Source organism: Leptidea sinapis, chromosome 22 (assembly GCF_905404315.1).
Source record: "Leptidea sinapis chromosome 22, ilLepSina1.1, whole genome shotgun sequence".
Classification (NCBI taxonomy): Eukaryota; Metazoa; Arthropoda; class Insecta; order Lepidoptera; family Pieridae; genus Leptidea; species Leptidea sinapis.
Window position 1 is genome coordinate 3,081,473 of NC_066286.1, and position 19,857 is coordinate 3,101,329.

The 19,857-nt window shown below is 35.4% G+C and overlaps 2 protein-coding genes across 3 annotated transcripts in view; one reads left to right on the plus strand and one right to left on the minus strand.

Moving 5' to 3' along the window:
* The window catches only part of LOC126971001 (guanine nucleotide-binding protein G(s) subunit alpha), an 82,179-nt gene extending 64,404 nt beyond the window's left edge, over positions 1-17,775 (plus strand). Inside the window, exon 11 of the mRNA XM_050817173.1 lies at positions 17,645-17,775. The gene's annotated coding sequence lies outside the window, so the exon portion shown is untranslated. The remainder of the gene's footprint in view (positions 1-17,644) is intronic.
* LOC126970975 (RNA-binding protein fusilli) overlaps positions 1-19,857 on the minus strand; it is a 131,819-nt gene that overhangs the window by 14,539 nt on the left and 97,423 nt on the right. For both annotated transcript variants that reach the window (XM_050817135.1, XM_050817134.1), the window contains exons 7-14: positions 10,221-10,331; positions 9,213-9,345; positions 8,215-8,352; positions 6,063-6,278; positions 4,029-4,143; positions 3,656-3,705; positions 1,912-1,992; positions 707-823 (exon numbers count right to left, since the gene is read on the minus strand). In XM_050817135.1, the coding sequence (XP_050673092.1) occupies positions 707-823; positions 1,912-1,992; positions 3,656-3,705; positions 4,029-4,143; positions 6,063-6,278; positions 8,215-8,352; positions 9,213-9,345; positions 10,221-10,331 (961 nt within the window). The remainder of the gene's footprint in view (positions 1-706; positions 824-1,911; positions 1,993-3,655; positions 3,706-4,028; positions 4,144-6,062; positions 6,279-8,214; positions 8,353-9,212; positions 9,346-10,220; positions 10,332-19,857) is intronic.

The window sequence follows — 19,857 nt, forward strand, 5'->3', positions numbered from 1 at the left end:
ATTGATACGTCCTGCCCATTACAATTGAGTGCCGCTCAAGATAATTGAACAAACCCAAAAATTCTGAGCGGCACTACCACTGCGCTTGTTACCTTGATAAGATACCATACCATAAGATGTCAAATCTCATTTGCCAAGTAATTTCATTAGCTACGGCATCTTTCAGACCGAAACACATTAATGCTTACACGTTACTGCTTCACAGCAGATAAAGGCGCCGTTGTGGTACCCATAATCTAGCCGGCATCCGGTGCAAAGGAGCCTCCCACTGGTAAGTAAGGTGTAGTATTATGAGAGTATTATTATCACTGTTATGGACAGATGATATTGCTTAACATCAAGTCATCTGATCATAAAGAAACAGATAAAGCAGGTTTTTTCGGAACGCGGAAGTTACGCGGGCATTTTACCTGATGAAATGACTGGCCATATTCCATTCTATTTATTGAGAAGGTTACCTTATCAACTTTTCCTGAAATGTTATTAAATAATCTTCAAATGATGCACTTTTTTTAAAAATCGTGACTAGGTGACTTGGTGGTACGAAAAAAGAGGAAGAACAAATGTCTGTACTTTAGGGCCAATATTTTTTGAGCATTAAACTACTCCTTTTGGAATCTGATGAAACAATCATCATAAATGTCAAGTCAGTTATAAGACTATACCTAATTGCACATTATATTATTAATTATTACAACGACCATACCTCAATGTACCGTTGTTTCTTCCCGAAGGTCATGTAACGATGGTGCTTGTGTTGGGCACACAGGTTTGCGCTCGCCTCACTTTCCATTTGAATAAACGCTTCCCCGCTGGGGTGACCCTGAAAGATAAACATTAAACCCTTCGCAAATCGAGCCCTCTAAGATTTAAATCGTTGATTTCCGAGCGATTTTGGCGCGAGAAACTATCGCGCATGAACGTATATCTATGTGTATTGTTTGACATGTAGCAAAAGAATGCTTAGTTAATATGATTTCAGTGAATGTAACTGAAAGCTATCGAAACAAGCTATAAGACCAAGCATAAATTATTCATATTGTGTTTTATTTTATTTAACAAACACGACACAAAGTTGAAAAACCGTTATATTTTAGAAAAATGAGTATTTTTCAATGAAGACGATTGGTTTTATGTATTAGTGTTTTAATAATCAACTTTATATTATGTTCTTTCTAAAATTAAACTAAAATATATATATATTTTAGGCTTTCATAGTAATATATTCATTCAGAAAGACTAAGAAGAATCCCTTGACCTTAAGGTGCGAGATCGCTTGTAGATATATGATATAAAATGTACTATGCGTTATTGGAACAAAATAAATAAACAATAAAAAACCAGACAAAGGATACGACGCGTCAAAATCCTTATAAAATTTGAATGGCCGCTAATTCAATTTTCAACTCAAGTTATCAACAAGTATATAGTCTAGATGTATAAAAATATACGTTCTATATATTTAAGCAATTAAAAATGCGGCCAACAGAAAAAATGGGAGTAGTTCCAAAATTGAACAAAAGATGGCGATAGGAGAGTTTGAGTTAACCGCCATGTTATCACTTATCAATGTTGAATGTTACCTCATTCCCGTCTTGGTTGTCGTGTCGACAACACTGACGCTGACAGGGTTCATACTATTTAAAATTCTTTAAAATATTTTATGCTTTAAAAAACGGGCTAAGCGCTAGTTAGACTTACAAACGAAGGGTTCCATACCATCGCAAACGATATTACGTTTTGTTGAATACTTTTGTAAACATTGTAGTAGCAGAAATATAACGTTATAGACTATCTTCAGCCATGTAACTGTCACTGTTACGGAAAGACTGAGGAATCAAACATGAATACAATGTGTGAGCCCAAAGTAAATATTAAAATGTGTTGAGTTCTTTTGAAAGGCGCGCTTACCTGAGCATTGTAAACCATATGTACTCCTTGTACTACAATGTTTTTAGCAAACTCGTCCAGAAAGTTCAGTATGTGCTCCACCTGAATAGTAACATGATATTTTAAAGAAATGCTCAATTTAAAGAAATTCATTAAATCAATTCATTCAAAAGTAATTTGCCAATAGGTAATGCCCAAGGTACACTTGATCGTGATTCACTTATTCGATATCAACGAGACAGACAAGAATTCAATTTCAAGGAAGCTATTATTATTTATTCTTGTTATTTTTTAATGTATTAGTTCTTAACCCGAAACACATTCCAAGGATGGAAACCAAGTTCACTCCAAGGTGTCCCCTGATGGAACGCTGGATTAGATCCGTCTAAAAAGTGCTTAAGGGAACTCACCTACCATCTTATAAATACAAAACCTTTCTACTAATCTTGTACTAAATGTATGGGAGGTGTTTAATATCAAAATATTGGATACTTCTCGTTTTTTAAAAAGGCACTGGATGTCATTTTACTGATTAGGTAACGTACTTTAGATATCAGTATAAAGTTTATTTTATCAGTTTTAAGATGGGTACCACAACGGTGCCTTTTTCTGCCGTGAAGCAGTAATGTGTAAACATTACTGTGTTTCGGTCTGAAGGGCGCCGTAGCTAGTGAAATTACTGGGCGAATGAGACTTAACATCTTACGTCTCAAGGTGACGAGCGCAATTGTAGAGCCGCTCAGGATTTTTGGATTTTTCAAGAATCCTGCGCGGCACTGCATTGTAATGGGCAGAGCGTATCAATTACCATCAGCTGAACGTGCTTCTCGTCTCGTCCCTTATTGTCATAAAATAAGATTACATCTTGTATATATATAAGAGATCCACCTAAATTGATTCATCACGATATCTCTGGAACCACAAGGCGTAGAGACTTGGAATTTAGTAGGAATATTACTTTCGTCGAGTAGAGTTCAGCATAGAACGGATTTTATGAAATTCCCCCCGCAACTGTTTTATTTATTATGAACAGACGAACATCTGTCGGGTCAGCAAGTATTATTATGTTTTGTGTCCGCCATTTTCGTTAGTTAATAAGTTTCATTATTAGCACGGGCTCTACAAATCGAACTAGCGACTAACGAACACAAATTATAATATTACAAGTTGTTTGACAACAGATTTTTTTTTATGGAAAAGGATGACAAATACGGGTCACCTGGTGTTAAGTGATCACCACCGCCCACATTCTCTTGCAACACCAGAGGAATCACAGAAGCGTCGCCGTCCTATTAGGAAGGTGTACGCGCTTTTTTGAAGGTGTCCCATGTCGTATCGTCCAGGTTACTCCGCACATGGAAGCTCATTCACACATACCACCACTTTGTGGTATGTGGAAGAATATTCCTTGAATACTTTGGAAGAATGCCATACATGCAGATGGTGGGGATGATATCCTAATTAGTGGAGTGTCGTGCGAAAGTCGAGTACGGCAGCAGGAATCACGTCAAACAGCTCTTTGAACCCGTGATAAATGCAGTAGAAGAGATATAACGAAAAGATAACTCTACGCAACGCCAAGTGATCCAGCCGTTCACAGAGCACCGGGTCCCAAGTGCAATTTTAAACAAGCATAAATAAAAATAACATTATTGGAATTTCAACAGCTATGTTCACTTTATTATATTATTGTTCGGGTATAGAATATATCTAATATAAGAACAATTTTTAAATGGAATTGTTATTGTTACCAAATAGTCCATACCTGAGCTTCGTATGGTAGACCACGCAGCCTGACGCAGTCCTTAGCAGTACCTGAGGTCAATATAACTAACTGTTTACATTTGAAAGAGAGACATCTCAGATCAATTTGTTAATATATATATATGAGCAGGTTATCAACTGTAAAGTAGATCCTGTAGATGGAGCCACAACCTGAGACTTGAACAAGATATAACAAAGTTTATGATCCATGCGTACTCGAAAGATTGGCTCAGTAGGTAAGAGCGCTCGGACGGAACCCGAGAGGACGCGGGTTCGAGTCCCATATCGTTCATAAATTTTGGTTACAAATGTTATTTGTATAATCAATCCCAGAAGGGGGGGTTAACACTTCAAAATAACAAATTGTTTAATACCTGAGGTGATGACGTGCTGAGGCAGCAAAACAGGAAGAATACCCTCGGTTGGAGGGTTGGCTGTTGAAGGAGTACTGACTTGGCTGTTCCGCGTCTCCAAAGACCGGTTTAAAACCTGAAACATTCAGGGGTTTGTACAACATCTCTGTTATTTATAAACACGAAGTAAAGTTATAACAAATTTAAAACTTTTGTCTTCATTTTACCAGTGGGAGGCTCCGTTGCACAGGAAGCCGGCTAGAATATGGGTACCACAACGGAGCCTATTTCTGCCGTGAAACAGTAATTTGTAAACATTACTGTATTTCGATCTGAAGGGCGCCGTAGCTAGTGTAATTACTGGGCAAATGAGACTTAACACCTTATGTCTCAAGGTGACGATCGCAATTGTAGTGCCGCTCAGAATTTTTAGATTTTTCAAGAATCCTGAGCGGCACTGCATTGTTATGGGTAGGGCGTATCAGTTATCATCAGCTGAATGTCCTACTCGTCTCGTCTTTTATTTTAATAAAAAAAACTTTGTCACTATAGAATTACATGACAAGAAAAAAACCATTGGAGGCTATTTAAGTGTATTTTTTTGGTGCAAGTTGTGATTTTGGTCTACCCCGTCCCCCACACCTTGGGCTGAGGTTTTCCAAAATGAATATTTTAATATAAATAAGTTACGTATACTATGTTGGCTTAAGCTGGATTTATTTATAAAAAAATAACATAGATCAGCGGGCGTTGGGTACTTAATTATGTTAATATGGCAAAACATCGTTTGCCAGGTCAGCTAGTTAATTCACATACCATATCGTGTTTACATAAGCGAAAAAAGGTTTGTGCATGTCCCTGTACTATTGCAGTACAGTCTTACGATTATAGTATTACTTACCGAGTAATTCCATGGGCAAGCTGAACACAAGACAATTTAGTTAAACATTACACCGACCTTGCATTGTGATGCATGAATTACCAACAACGATGACTACACCAATCATATTCCAAATACAATAGTTATGTGTAATTTTCTAAAATTCACTTGATTTCAAACTAAGTTATTGTATAACTAATAGCTAGCTAAGTACTGAATACGTACGCCTCTTGAGGAAAAGTTCATTGACTAACTGTAATAATTTTTAAGGAAATTATTTGGAAATATCAATGTTTTTCTTATATACTATTCCGACTTAATCCCAGGCTTTTAAATCAACAATATAATCACAAATTTTGTTATAAGCCTTGTTACACAATGTGGCATTTACAATTGTTTTACATTTAGTGATTGATAATAATTCTCTAATATAAAATAGGAGTTTATTATAGAAACGTATACATCGTCCCATAAAAGAATGACTAACTAGTTGAAGGCGAGTGAGCACATGAGTAAATAAAACGGAACAGAAACTAGGCTTCATACAATCTCGCGAAATGGTTGCTAACTACTACAATGATCCGGGGCTGTTGATGTGTGAGTGTCCACTGGCCGCTTGTTCTTGTTGCGTACGCGGCGAAACTGGATATAACCGGCTGCCGATCGCACAGACAGTTGACAATCTCTTATTTATTCATGTGGCATGAGTGTGAATTAATCGCGGCTCTTTCACCCCAATACAAGAGAAAAGAGACAGCAAGCGCGTAACACTCCCCAAACGTGAGTGTCATTCTACGACAAAATATTAGCGAACATTTTTCTATACACACGTTCTCGGCTTAGTGTTATACTTTGTCTTTAATTATAGATCAGCATTATTTTCAAATGAGATCAGTATCATCATTATCTATGTCTCCCGGTTTTGATTGTTTGATATTTTTATTCATTTTAAGTGTTAGAGTACTTCAAAAAGTGCTTTAAACTACTTCATCATAACTTTCGCAAACAGAAGGTTTGTTGACAAATCCGACAACATAATTATATTAGTGCCATTTTGGATTATATAACGCTGGCATTAGCTGCTTTTTTCAGTTTTAATTTGTTGGTGTAACGTTTACTATATACATTGTAACTTCGATAATTAAGGACCGAGTGGAACTCTGCAATCAACCAACCTGTTGCACCTCAGCCGTAGTAGAAAGAAACAGCTCAATATATCTGGAGCCGATTAGCTTCTTGTGACGGGAGAGTGCCTTCCTTCCCTCCTCTTCCTTAGCAAAGAGGACGAAGGCGTCCCCAGTGGCTCGCCGGTCAGCTCTCCTCACGAACAACACGCCATCTTCTCCATCAAGGACTTGGACAGGGTCATCACCCGCGGAGAAGAACTCCAACTGGAAATAGAATTTTTTATTTAATTAAAATACTGACAAGTAGTGGATTGTCACACTGATTATTCAAATAGTCGTAATAAGTTGCAATCTTCTAAACGTAAAATTTTTTGCCTTAATTTTGATTTAATATCAAAAGAAGTAGAAGTAATAAAATATGTAATATTATTATACCGGCGTATGCTATAATATAAGAATATTCTTTGCACTATCCATTACACTCAGAATTCAAAGTTTTTTCCACTACCCGCGGAATAGTTATCCAGGAATAGATTTGGGAATCCAAAAATGTACGCCTAATATAATACAAAATGATTGATCTTAAGGTTTTAAAAGGTTTGAATATCATATTTTATTATTATAAGATGTGTGTATGAGTGGATCTTGAGCGGTGTTATAAATGTACAGAAAACAAGGACTAGCGTTCAAGTGTTTATGGAGGTGACTCTATATCTGCGTGTTATTTCGCTTACTCCTCAAGATATATGCTGTATGTTACCTATCTTAATCAAATAAACATTATTACTTAGAATTGGGTTCCTATTACTTTTTGAGACGATTACGTAAGTATTAACTGACCTAAGAATAGATTTGCTATGAACGATAACTAATAGTTATTGAACATTGTTAGTGTTTTGTTAAAGTAAATAAATCAGAAACATTAGCTTGACATAGGTACCTGTAGCTAATGGTATTCAATTTGTACAAATATTATTAGTGTAGTTGTAATTTTCAGTAAAGTGTGCAATAAACAGTGGAAAATTTATGCTTGCTTGCAACTAAGTGGGTAAAGCTTGGGTAAGTAAAACCACTGTGTCGATTACGTCACCATACACAACTAAACTAAATTTAAAATATTGTAAAATACTGCAATTTACACGACCACATATTTGATACCATTAATTATTTACAGCGTGTCCGAATTGTTGTTTCTTATATAGCTATACTAATTCTTAGCTATTCTGAGGTTTATATGACCTATATATTTTGTTTTTCTTAACTTACTGAGGTATGTAATAAATGTTTGAGTATTGTTTTTGCGAAACTGAGAACTTTTCCCATCAAAGTTCAACTTTTCTGTATGGATGTTAAATGGTAAAATGTTGACGTTTGACATTCATAAGTGTTCTTTTTATCTAAAATGTATAAATGGTTTTTTTTTTAATTTATGACGTAGTATAAGATTGTATTTAAGGAGCTCCTGTTTTCGCAGTAAGATTCTTTATTATGCGAGCAGGGTTATCCTGTTCTTCCAAACAGCTCAGCTCTTCCTAGAAGTTCTCAGAACCTTACTGGCACGTTAACAGACTTGTTTGAAGAATGTTGGAGTGACTTCATATTTTCACCCGATGGTCGGCCAATTCTGTAGATTCCAAGATTATTAGTTTTGTTCCGTTTCCTCTCTGACAATACATTTTTGCACTCAGACTAATTACGTCGATTTATAAAAAGGTGTTTAGCGGTATGAGTCCTCTCAGGTTGCCTAACATTCAGAAATGATATTTTCTTAAGCTGTTAGTTTAAGCGATAGAGCCTTAGATAATATTTAATACTATGAGTCTATGAGTATTGAATACATATAAAATAATGAGTATAGCACTTTATTATCATTTATTTCGAGCAATGGCAAGTTCCGCTCAAAAGGAAAACACAATGTGAAACTGTAATGTGGCTAGATTTATATAGGTGGCATTGTACATGCAGTAAGTTAGTTACAATAAAGCTCTGGAGTGGAAAACTCCACTTTTATTTAATAATACCCGAACATTATACAAACAAGGATTTACGCGATTACAAGAAAAACCCCAAGTTAGATCTTTGGGAAAATAAACAAATTTCGTATTGTAGGATATGAATATTTGAATGAATATTTTTGAATAACGAGTAAAGTTCTTATATTGAGGTAAAACAGTATAATGAGGGTAGTTCTAAAACTTACCACTTGTTGCGGCGTCGCGTCGTAGGGCAGTCCGCGCATGCGTACAATGGCCTGCGCACCGCGCGACAGAAACGCCGCGGCTTCACAGGTGGCGCCACCCGCCACCGACAGGAAGTCGTCGCCGCTTGCTCGGTACACCTGGATATGACATTACAATAATAAGTTAGCTAGAGTTAAGGACTTCATCATAGGTCTTGGTATTCAATTTTATAATAAAATGCAAGACAGTTTACTAGGACTCAATGTGCACAAATTCAACAAATATATCAAAGCTTCTCTGACAAAGAAGACGAAGATATTTAGTAGATTATAATATATAAAGGATATTAATGCATATTTCTTGTCTGGTTCTGCGCAGGCCACCAAAAATTGTGTAATCTTATATTAAATATGCTAAGTTGTTATATGATTTAAAAATGGCCTGGAGTTTCTTATCAGTTCTTCTCCTCATGTCATAGCCCCTTTACGAACTGATGTCCTTATTAAAAAATCATTTAACCATACACCCCCCAGTAGAATAAGTAAGTACATTACTTGTGGCTGCCAGTCTTCGGCGCTACTGAAAGAGGATGTAAGGAAGATTGCCGTCAGCCAAAAGAAAAATGCAAAGAAGCAAGGATCCGAATTACAGATAAAATAAACAATAAATATATTAGAGAAAAATCTAATGGCAGCACGGACCATCATCGTACTCCGGCGATATTGACCAGATCGTCAGTCTTTCTTGTGGGGGGCATACCAACACTGCATCTTCCGGTACTTGGTGGCCATTCGAGGACTTTACTGCCCCACCGGCCATCTGTTTTCCTACGGCTCACCACGTTTCTGATTCGATTTCGCAGGGAAATTCCGAGCATAGCTAGACAATAAGCTTTCTTATCAGGCCCATAGTTAGCTACCACGTGTGCGCACCGTAACTCATCACTGGCAACACACACTGGTTGAAAACCTTCGTCTAGGCGTGGCGTCTAGAAACTGTAGTGTTAATAGAATATTACCTCAATGTAGCGCGGCCCAATGTGGTGCTTGTGTCTCTTGAGTGCCATGTCTCTGTGCTCCTGGGATACGAACCGAACCAAAGCTTCACCGTTCCTTCGACCTTGCGGGGAGAGACACAATGCTACTCCGCCCCTGAAACAAAATGTGGACTATAAGTAACCCAACCATAGCAAGGCCAACGAGAAGAGATAAAGAATGTCAACAAAGTTTCAGGGCTTCAAAACATTTTTATTTGAATAAATTATATTATATACAAGTCTTGGATTCTCTATTCTAATCGCTGTCGTCCGTATTAGACAAAGATAATTGTCCGTTAAAGTCCGAAATAGTCGTATTTATGACAATATAACTCAGTAACGGTCCGTTTGTTTACATTCTTTAACTCGTCTGGCTAGCCTTAGTATAGATACATCCATATATGTTCACCTAATAGCCTAAACACATGCTCGGATTTGGTACAGCCGGACCATCGGACGGACCAGTGGGCGTGTGTGGACGCCTCGCACCAATTGGTACGGCGTCGTACTCGGTACGGTCCGGACGGTAATAATAATAAGTTTGTAAAATGGACAATGTGACATAACATCGAATAAGGTCATAATAATAATAATAGAATAACCCGGAGCGCGTCCGACGGTTCAGCCGGACAAAATGACGGAGGACGATCATGTGTTTAGGTTATAAAAACTCGAGAACCGTTATAAGATAATCAGATAGTTTTGATTAAAAAATGGATTGCATTGCATTTTTCTAGTGCAAATATATTCAGATGCATGATCCCTTTGCAACCCCCCCCCCTTTAAAGATGTAGATGTTTTACATCATTTATATGCATTTTTAGGTGCACTGAACAGCAGATATTATAAAAGAAAACAAGCGATTCTCTGCAACACTTCTCGGTGTAAATTCAAGCTTGATCTAGAACCTTTGCAAAGTTAAACAAACCCTTTTATTCCTTAGCTACTTTTTATACAAACCAAAACTTAAACCATAAAGAGTACACTTACTTAGCGACATTGAGTCCACGGAAAAACTTGGCGATATCTTGATCTGATGATTGCCAGGGCAAGCCGCGTGCTCGAACTATGCAATTGCCGTCAATCTCATCGTCTTTTGAGCTATAACAAACATAACAAAAGACTTGTGATAAAACCGTCAAAATAATGTGTAACACACCAAAGGAGAAATATTTAAGAAAGAATTTTTAAAAATAAATGAAATGCGTCATTTTGCAATAATCCATAATCATTTAAATGGTATGAATTAATATCTAACTCAGCGGAATAAACATTTACTCCTCTTTCATAATAGTCTGCTAACTTAAGGCATTGCTAATTCTCACTCTGTCTTCTTCTATTGACCTAAGTCAGAATGAGAAAAAACACAGGAGTGTAGGAAAGCGGCTGTTTAAAGTTAGCGGACCATTATGAATAAGGGGGTAAATATAAACACCATTTAAAAATAAATGATTTATTATGATTTTATAACTTAGAGGTGCTAACCCTGACTGCACTGCGCCCTCCGCACCGCACCGCACGGCTACTTCCACTAGCGTCGTCTATTTATCGCGATTATGTTCAACTTATACATTTTTAATTTCTTTTCTGTTGTTGTATAATGTACTAAGACAACAGAATTTAAGTAGTACTTCTTACTGCACTTGTATAAACAATTGGAAAATTCTTAATAATAATATAATACTTATAGGTAATGATAGCCGGTTTCGTTTACAGTGTGTTGGCCTACTTCGAATATACTATTTACCTAGTCTCCTGCCCGTGTATGCATGCCTGGTACCATTTCCATAAGAGCCCAATGTTAAATAAATAATTAATATTCTGGATTTTATATTTGTTTATTATATCTCGGCTTGTTTTGGTAGATTTTGTTTATTTCTTCCATTTCGTTAGATCATAAAAATTGTTGATTTTATATATATAACTATTTTAAAGGTTTGTTGTTTTTTTCTTGTGTTTATTTAAGGGTAATGCATTTAGCCTTTGTAATTTAGCATAATTATTACTGAAATATTTTAACTACCGCTGGTGAATCAAAATAAAATAGAATTACTGATACTTCTTGATCCAACTTTAGAAATTTTATTTCGATTCGTGTGACTCTGTATATTTTTCATTTTCAAATTTTATGTCTGTATGAATAATTCTTTGAGATAAATTTTTGACGCACAGTTTAATGATTACTGCTGTGACATAATTTCATTACAAGAACAGGGAAAAATCGAAAAAATTATTAAATAATGATTGAATTCCTGCGACTTTCTTAAGTAGCAAAAAACATTTTAAAGTATATAAACAATATTATTATATAATGCATTTGTTTTGGTGAAGTCGAGCGCACCGGTTACAAGCTAGTAGGTACTTTTGAATATTGAATGTTTCTGGTTTGAATATTGAAGTTAAAGCATGTAATATATTCCGTTACAATAGATATAACTAAACGTTGATTCATTTTAAAAATATAATAATATGCATCCCACGCTTTGAAACACAATGAAATACATTATTGTATAGTTTTCCATTAAAGGGTGTATTTTAGATTTTTTTACTATTCTTATTTTTTTAATTTAGGGTGCACACAAGCATGGTTAGTGGGCATTAGTCTTCAAGAACATAGCAACCGGAAATTTGTGGAAAGAAATTCGTTGTAGACTCTCACTGTGGATGAAAAATAGAATAAACAAGGGTGGCTGGTTGGTTACGGAATGTCTTATCGCACGGTTTGTTTGTCTATATGTTAGTATATTGTAAGTTCACCGGTGGGTTCCTTTGCACAGGATTCCGGCAAGATTATGGGTACCACAACGGCGCCTATTTCTGCCGTGAAGCAGTAATGTGTAAACATTACTGTGTTTCGATCTGAAGGGCACCGTAGCTAGTGAAATTACTGGGCAAATAAGACTTAACATCTTATGTCTCAAGGTGACGAGCGCAATTGTAGTAACACTCAAAATTATTGGGTTTTTGAAGAATCCTGAGCAGCACTTCATTGTAATGGGCAGAGCGTATCAATTACCATCAGCTGAACGTCCTGCTCGTCTCGTCCCTTATTTTCATAAAACAAAAACATAAAACAAGTCTTCTGATTGAAAGCATTGCGTCAGAATACTTAAATTTGCGACGCATTCTGTGATGAATTCGAAAGTTGAACGGAATCACGTCAATAATTTGAATTTCAGATAATATGCAACGACACTCGGCACAGGATTCAGGGATTTTAAACCGTTCCTACAGGAGAGTTAATTTGAAACGTAACTTGTCTGGGTTCTATAGGTTTTTACTTTTTACACAGATCAGCTCATTAATATCAATTAAAATTTATAATAAGTTACCAGAATACCATAAAAGTTAAATATTTCAAATTGGTGCATGCTTTTATGGTTTTGTTTAGTCACTAAGTCGCATTTAAAGTAATTTATACATTCTGTAAAACATTTCTATTTCGAAGTGAATACTTATTTAGGCACTTTGGGCCCTTTTCGTATGGGGAAAAGTACTGAGCTTGAGTCACCGTCTTTCCAAAAAGATAATTCTATAATATGAAAGACCGAAAAACATGAAAAACGTTTTGTATAAAAAAAACATTGCGTGCGTACAAAGTTTACATGTCAGAAGTGAAACCTGTATGGTGCATGAACCTCTAAACTGCATATGAATTCCTGGTACGTGTTGCTAGACACATGATTTCAACCGCTATGAAAGACATTCCTACCACCACTAATATATATAATAATATGTTCTCCTGGTGTCTATGTAGTACGTGGTAGTATGACGCGCTTGGAGTCAGAATATATTAAGGTATACTCGCGCTATACCTAAGACAATCTCTTCTTTAACTATGATCGCCTGGTACTAAAACATTGTATTATGCTTCCTATCTCATTATCTCCCATGTTAAAATATTATGAATTGATGTGACTGCTCTTTTTACCGTCGCTTTTTCGTTTCATCGACTTTCAAATCACAACGATTATAAAGAAGTTTTCACTTCGATAGTATGCATATTTCTGTCTCATTCTTTGCCGGCTTCATCCTACACATTTTTGTATTTGTGTCTCTTACCTGTAGTTTTCTCCGTTACATCCGGTTTGAAATCACAACGATTCTAAAGAAGTTTCACTTCAAAATTGTCAATAACCGCATCTGACATTTCAGTAGAATATGTATATTGAATTATTTATATCATATTTTAGTAAGTGTATGTACATAGTATCAGTTTCCCTCAGTATCCATACATTTTGGTACAAATCAAATTTGTAAATTCCTACAATATTTCTGTCACCCAGCTAGTTTTAATAGTAGTTACCGATTTGAAAATGAAGATTGACATAGTATTGAAATGTAGATTCAGGATTGTTTGACGAATGACGTAGAATATCGATTATCTTTTATCTATAAACGAGCAATTCTTGTATATGTTTACAAGAATTGAATCTCGGAAACGGCTCGAACGATTTTCATAGAATTTAGTATACAGCGGATTTCGGGGGCGATAAATCGATCTGACTCAATTTAAAAAAAAATGTAGTTTTACCCGTGTTTAAATGAGAAACAACTACAATAAGATTAGAATACAAAGGTAAATTTCGCCACTGTATACAAGACTATAATAGCTCTAATGGGACATTGCGTGATCCGGAAAGCAGTAGACCCCGGTTCGAATCCAGATGTCCTATTAGTTTTTCTTTTGTTTAAGTTTTGTCTCGGTCGTCCGGATATTATATATAATATCATATTATAAGATGTCCAGTATTGAAAGCGGCATCAACAAATTAAACTTCTTTGGCATATCAAAACAGATATCCTTAAACAAAATTTCTTTGTGTTATTTTGTTTGTATAATGAACAATAAAATGTGTATCGCATAATTCAATTAAATAACGTTTAAAAATAATTATCATTAATTTATTTTTATAAATCTAGAAAGAAATCATTTAATTATTTTACAACATGTACATATTGAAATTTATTTTGAAATATGAGTTACAAGAGGCTTAATTATGGTAGCTGAAATATGATACAAATAGTCTAATTGACCAGTTAACGTCAGGGTGTCGAATTTTCGTGACGGTGTGCGCGCGCATCGTAAATAGTCACTCTGATAATTATTCCCTAACGCGCCCAAAAAAGGAGTATATCTTCGAAATGTTAATGTATGTACGGTACAACAATATGTTCAAGTTTATCACAAGCTGTGTGTATGTAAACTGAACGCATTGTATGCCTTGCGAATCCAATCTCGATAACTTTTATCGCCACTGCAATGCACTTTACATTAAATCGAATTATAGCACGCTTGACTAGTTTTCATCAAGTTATATGTTTTTATAAACCGAGTGTTTCCAAAACGTCACACACTGTTTTCAGTTCAAACTGTTGAGAGAGTATATATCACTTATTTATATCATGGAAATAATAAAAACAGTATACCTCTATATTTTAACCTAGCGCTATTTATAACCAAAGAATCATTAAGAGAAAAATTTAAAGAAACAAACGTTTTGACTGTTTCTTTTCAATATATTCTTGATAATGTTCTATATGTTCATAAGCACATTGAGGAATTTGCAAGAAATTGTGACAATCATAATGTTAACAGGAGGAACAAACATAAAGTTGTTATGCCTACTACTCGGTTAAGTAGAGTTAGTTAGTGTTTTATTGAGCGATGTATATGCTTCTACAACATGATCCCAGAAAATGTACACAACAAATCTGTTACTACACTTAAAAGAATTTTAAAAAAACGTTTGTGTGGGAAAGGTTACTATAGCAAAATCGATTTTCTTAATGATACCACAGACTGAGAATGAAGCGAATACCCTCAGGCTCTTTAATTATAAATGTTTATTGTACGATATTACATTGTAATCCATATTTTTTACTAAAGAAAGCCCGCTGAGTTTCTTGCGCCCGTTCCTCTCAGGTCTATTTTGAATGGGTGGTAGTTTTTGACGTTCAATAAGTGATTTTGAATCCTATTTTGAATAAAAATATTTCAATTTGAATTTAATTTAATACACAGTTGCAAAATAGACCGTTAGAGCTGGGATTCACTGTTTGTGTGACGTCACTTCGTATACTGTCGGAACTTTATTACCTACATAACAGAAACACAATAACATCTCGAACAGCGATCACAAGTACGGCTTTCATGATATGACGTATGGAGTTGCCATCTCCACAATACAGAACAGTAGCGTAGCTCATCGGCCTTCTTGAAACTTATATCTAATCTGGGCGGAGCGCTAGGGTTGGCACATACAAAAATAATGACGACGCGTACGGCGTGGTGCGGCTAATTTAACTCCGACAGCGACCAGTCTCGTCGGCGAACGGCGTGGCACTCAATATTTTTGTCTACCCAAGATTGCTTAGCGGCGGTGTTATTCCTGTGTATGTGTGCGTGCGTCGAGTCGAACGCTTTAGTATGAAGATAAAGTACTGTTCAATTACTGTATTGTGCCTTCGCCCACAAAATGGGTAGGCTTGAAAGGCAGACTAGTAACTTACAACTCCACATAAAGGCGCTATATTTAAACCTAAAGACGTAGGAATACACATTAGAAAGGTGCAGGTCACAGATATGTTCCAACGATAACTCGTTATTATTATCTTTTTGACATTGGAGCGACGTACAATGTTATGACTTCCTTAATGGTAAACATCTTCTATATAATATCATGTTCATCTCACATTCATATTTATTTAAATTCATTTTGTATATCAAGCATCAATATTCCTATAACAACCATAGACACACAATTAGGTAGCTGACAATTTTTATTTTATTTTATTTGAATTTATATAAAACTAATGCTTTTAAACAAATAATTACCAAGTTACGGGCAAATGGGCCACAAATCGTAAACAGAAAGTTTTACAAAAAAGTTTACTAAAGTGCATAGTTTCTAAGATATCGGCCAATAACTTTTTTCAAGAGCTCCACCTGGATCTGGTTGTATTTTGTGATTTTATGCTCAGTAAGTGACCGTAAGCGGATCAAAAAAAAAAAATCGGATCGAAAATTTAGTGCGAGTTTTAATTCTATTTTTACTGGCCTACTTGATATAAACCGCTTGTGTTGAGTTTTCTCTTGCTGACCGTACTTCTAAGAGCTGTCATTCGAGCCAGGTCCCGATTTAAGTTGACGGTCTTATAGGTTTCTAATATCAAAATATCAGCTTTATATTAAATGCATTTGGAATATCTCTTTGCATATTCTACCGCGTATATTACTAGTGAAATAACTGGCCAAATGAGACTTAACATCTTATGTATCAAGGTGACGAGATTAGTGCCGCTCAAAATTTTTGGGGTTTTTTTAAGAATCCTGAGCGGCACTTCATTGTAATGGGCAGGGTGCATGAATTACCATCAGCTGAACGTCCTGCGTCTCGTCCCTTATTTTCATCAAAAAAAATACTACTAATATACCAAAATAAAACGAATTCTATCCAAGTGAAGTCAGGCTGTGCTTGATATCTATTATAAAACTATTGTTATAGCCGATTATAAAGTTTGTCAAACATGGTATTGTCTTTGGTAAAATATTATGAGAGATTATGCATTGTTTTGTAACCAAAAAAGATTTCTACGTACTACTACAGTAGTCATACATGACTTGATTATTGCATCAGCCATGTTGTTGTATATAGAGGTGGTAGATAAGGCTCAACTGATGGTTGTGGATAATAGATGTGATAATTTTCTTTCATTTACTAGCGGAATTGCCAAAAACAATACTGCTATTGCTATAAAAACTTCACTCGCTAGGCTTAACTGATAATCTCACTAAAATAAGTCCAGCCGTTATGGAGTACATATTCGACATATTATACACAACGATTTTATTTAAGTCGTTGCATTTTTTAGCCTATATTTTTTAATTTACTCATGGATTTTTTTTATAAATAAATAATACATTAATAATGACTTATAGGTTTATTGTTTTCAAACTTTTGTTAAGTACAAATAAAAATGTAAAAATAATAGATATATTTTTGGTATATTTTAGTCAAAAAACATTTTTTTTGTATTAGTTAGAAATGACGAGAGCCAATTAAAATAATGCACGAACTCATCGCTATTTTAAAATTAACAAAAAGCTGGGTTAAATGATAAAACAGTACTGCACAGTAAAAAATAATTATCCCACCAAAACAGTATATCCTTGACTTAAACGCCACACCACCATCAACAAAAAATAACAGCTTCAATAACAAAGTCATACGAAGTATTCTTACGCAGTTAATGTGTATTAGGTCTATAATATACGGCAGGATTTAAAAAAAAATATGTAATAATTAATTCATAATGTTGCAATTACTCAAGTAAGTACTTAAATTTAACGTGCGTGTTTTTTGTACGTCATTTTTTACCTAACATTACAAATGTGTTTTTTATTTTTTTAGTGATATCCGCCATTCTGGGACAATGCGAGATTCGAACCCGCAATTAGCGGGCTACGTCCTAGCGCTTACCAACTAAGAAGGCCACAATCGAAACAAATATACCAAGATTTACGGATGATGCATCATCCGGGCACTTGGAACGTAATTCGAGAAGCACGGCTTCGAATGGTTCATAAATTATGGTACAAATTAAATTTGTATTACAACATACTTTAAAAAAAAGTGTGTTCATGTTATCTTTATGCAATATGTTATTTTCGTTTGCCTTTGTTTATCCCATCTATTCTAGGTCATCCAGTATATAATAAATATTCTAAAAAAGTTGAAAGACAAGAAGATTTAATTTATATCATTAAATATATACTTACATTAATTAAAACCGTGCTATTAATAAATAATTGAATAAAATTATTAATATCACACATATCAATATAACGTTGTTATTGAATATTAGTGAATATGGCTCTATGGGCTAGGACCTTTTGCCTGTCCGATGAACGAAGAAAAATTAACGAATGTCGCTAACGTCAGACTGAGAACTTTTATTTATTATTTATTACAAAGCAGTCATATACATGAGCAAATACAGATTTTGATTAGATTGGAGATATTCAGATAATATTACTGAGTAATTTGAAACAATTTTTTGAACATTGAACAACGACAGAAGTACTAACGTTACTTCAGTCAGAAAAATATTCTGAGTTACCCCCAAGTCACGCCTAAAGAAGTTTTACTTCAAAAATAACAGCTGTGGATATTTAGCCTGTAGCCTCTTCTCCTTTAAGCTCAAATTCATATCAAAAGATCACTGAAGTTGATGAAAGGTATAAAGGTACGACACGTTATTGCACTATACACCAATAACGACTTTACTAACGTGCCACACGATACAAATTACAGCCTGACATTAAAATCTGGGCCTGAGAACTTTGACCGTGCTTATATGATGAGCTAACCATATGTGAAACCAAACATATTACCTACTTAAATACTATACTACGAATAAGACTCCACACACATATTATACAATATTATTTTTGAGTCACGTCAGAGCTTTGATGACTGATTTCAACTGGTGTTCACTAGGTGGTATGTGATGGTATATAAACACACTGGCCCTTTCAAATACACCGTGCATTTTACATCCATATAACTTCTTTTAAAAAAAATCATTCAACCATTTACCCCCTAGTAAAATAAGTACATTACCCTACGGAAAGAGGATGTAAAGAAGATTTCCGTCAGCCAAAGAAAAATGGAAAGAAGCAAAGATCCGAATTACAAATAAAATAAACAATAAATATATAAGATAAAAATTAAGTCACTGCTACCAGCACGGATCATCATCGTACTCCGGCGATATTGACCAGATCGTCAGTCCATCTTGTGCCTACCAATACTGCGTCTTCGACATGGTCGCCATTTGAGGGCTTTACTGCCCCACCAGCTCCATGAAACTATGTGCCCTGCCCACTGCCACTTCAGTTTAGCAATCATTCGGGCTATGTCAGTGACTTTGGTTCTCCTACGGATCTCCTCATTTCTGATTCGATCTCGCAGGGATACTCCGAGCATAGCCCTCTCTATTGCCCTCAGAGCGACCATGAGCTTTCTCATCAGGCCTATAGTTAGCGACCACGTTAGCAAGGATCAGTCGTCTGAAAATTTAAAATCGTCTGGGCAGGTCATATATGCAGGTCATATTACACTACTCAAGATGGACGAAAAGAGTTATATAATAGATACCATGGGAAGGCCTCAGACAAAAGAGGAGAAATGCGATATATTTTTACTCAAAGTGTTGGACCGGACTGGATGAGAAGAGCCAGAGATTATTACTTATGAATCTTACTGTATAGGTAGTTAATATTTAATACAACCAGATACCGAGGCAAGCCTTACACTAGAACCCTCAAGGAAAACGTAAACGTCCAAAGCAAACCTGGCATTTAATACAAAATTAATAGATATGCTCAGGACCAATCACGATGAAGATGCCCTCTGCCCCAACTAGGAGATACAGCACCTTAAATGAATGATAGTTCATATTTCGTAAGAACCGTGCAAAGGAGTAAGAAATAAAGGCTTTGTTATTTTATTTTAAAATAAGTAAGCTAAATGGCAGGAAACTTATTGGCACTCCTTCATCAATATTGACAACTTTGCCGTTTTACATAAAACAAATTTAAATATGCGACGTGATGCAAAAC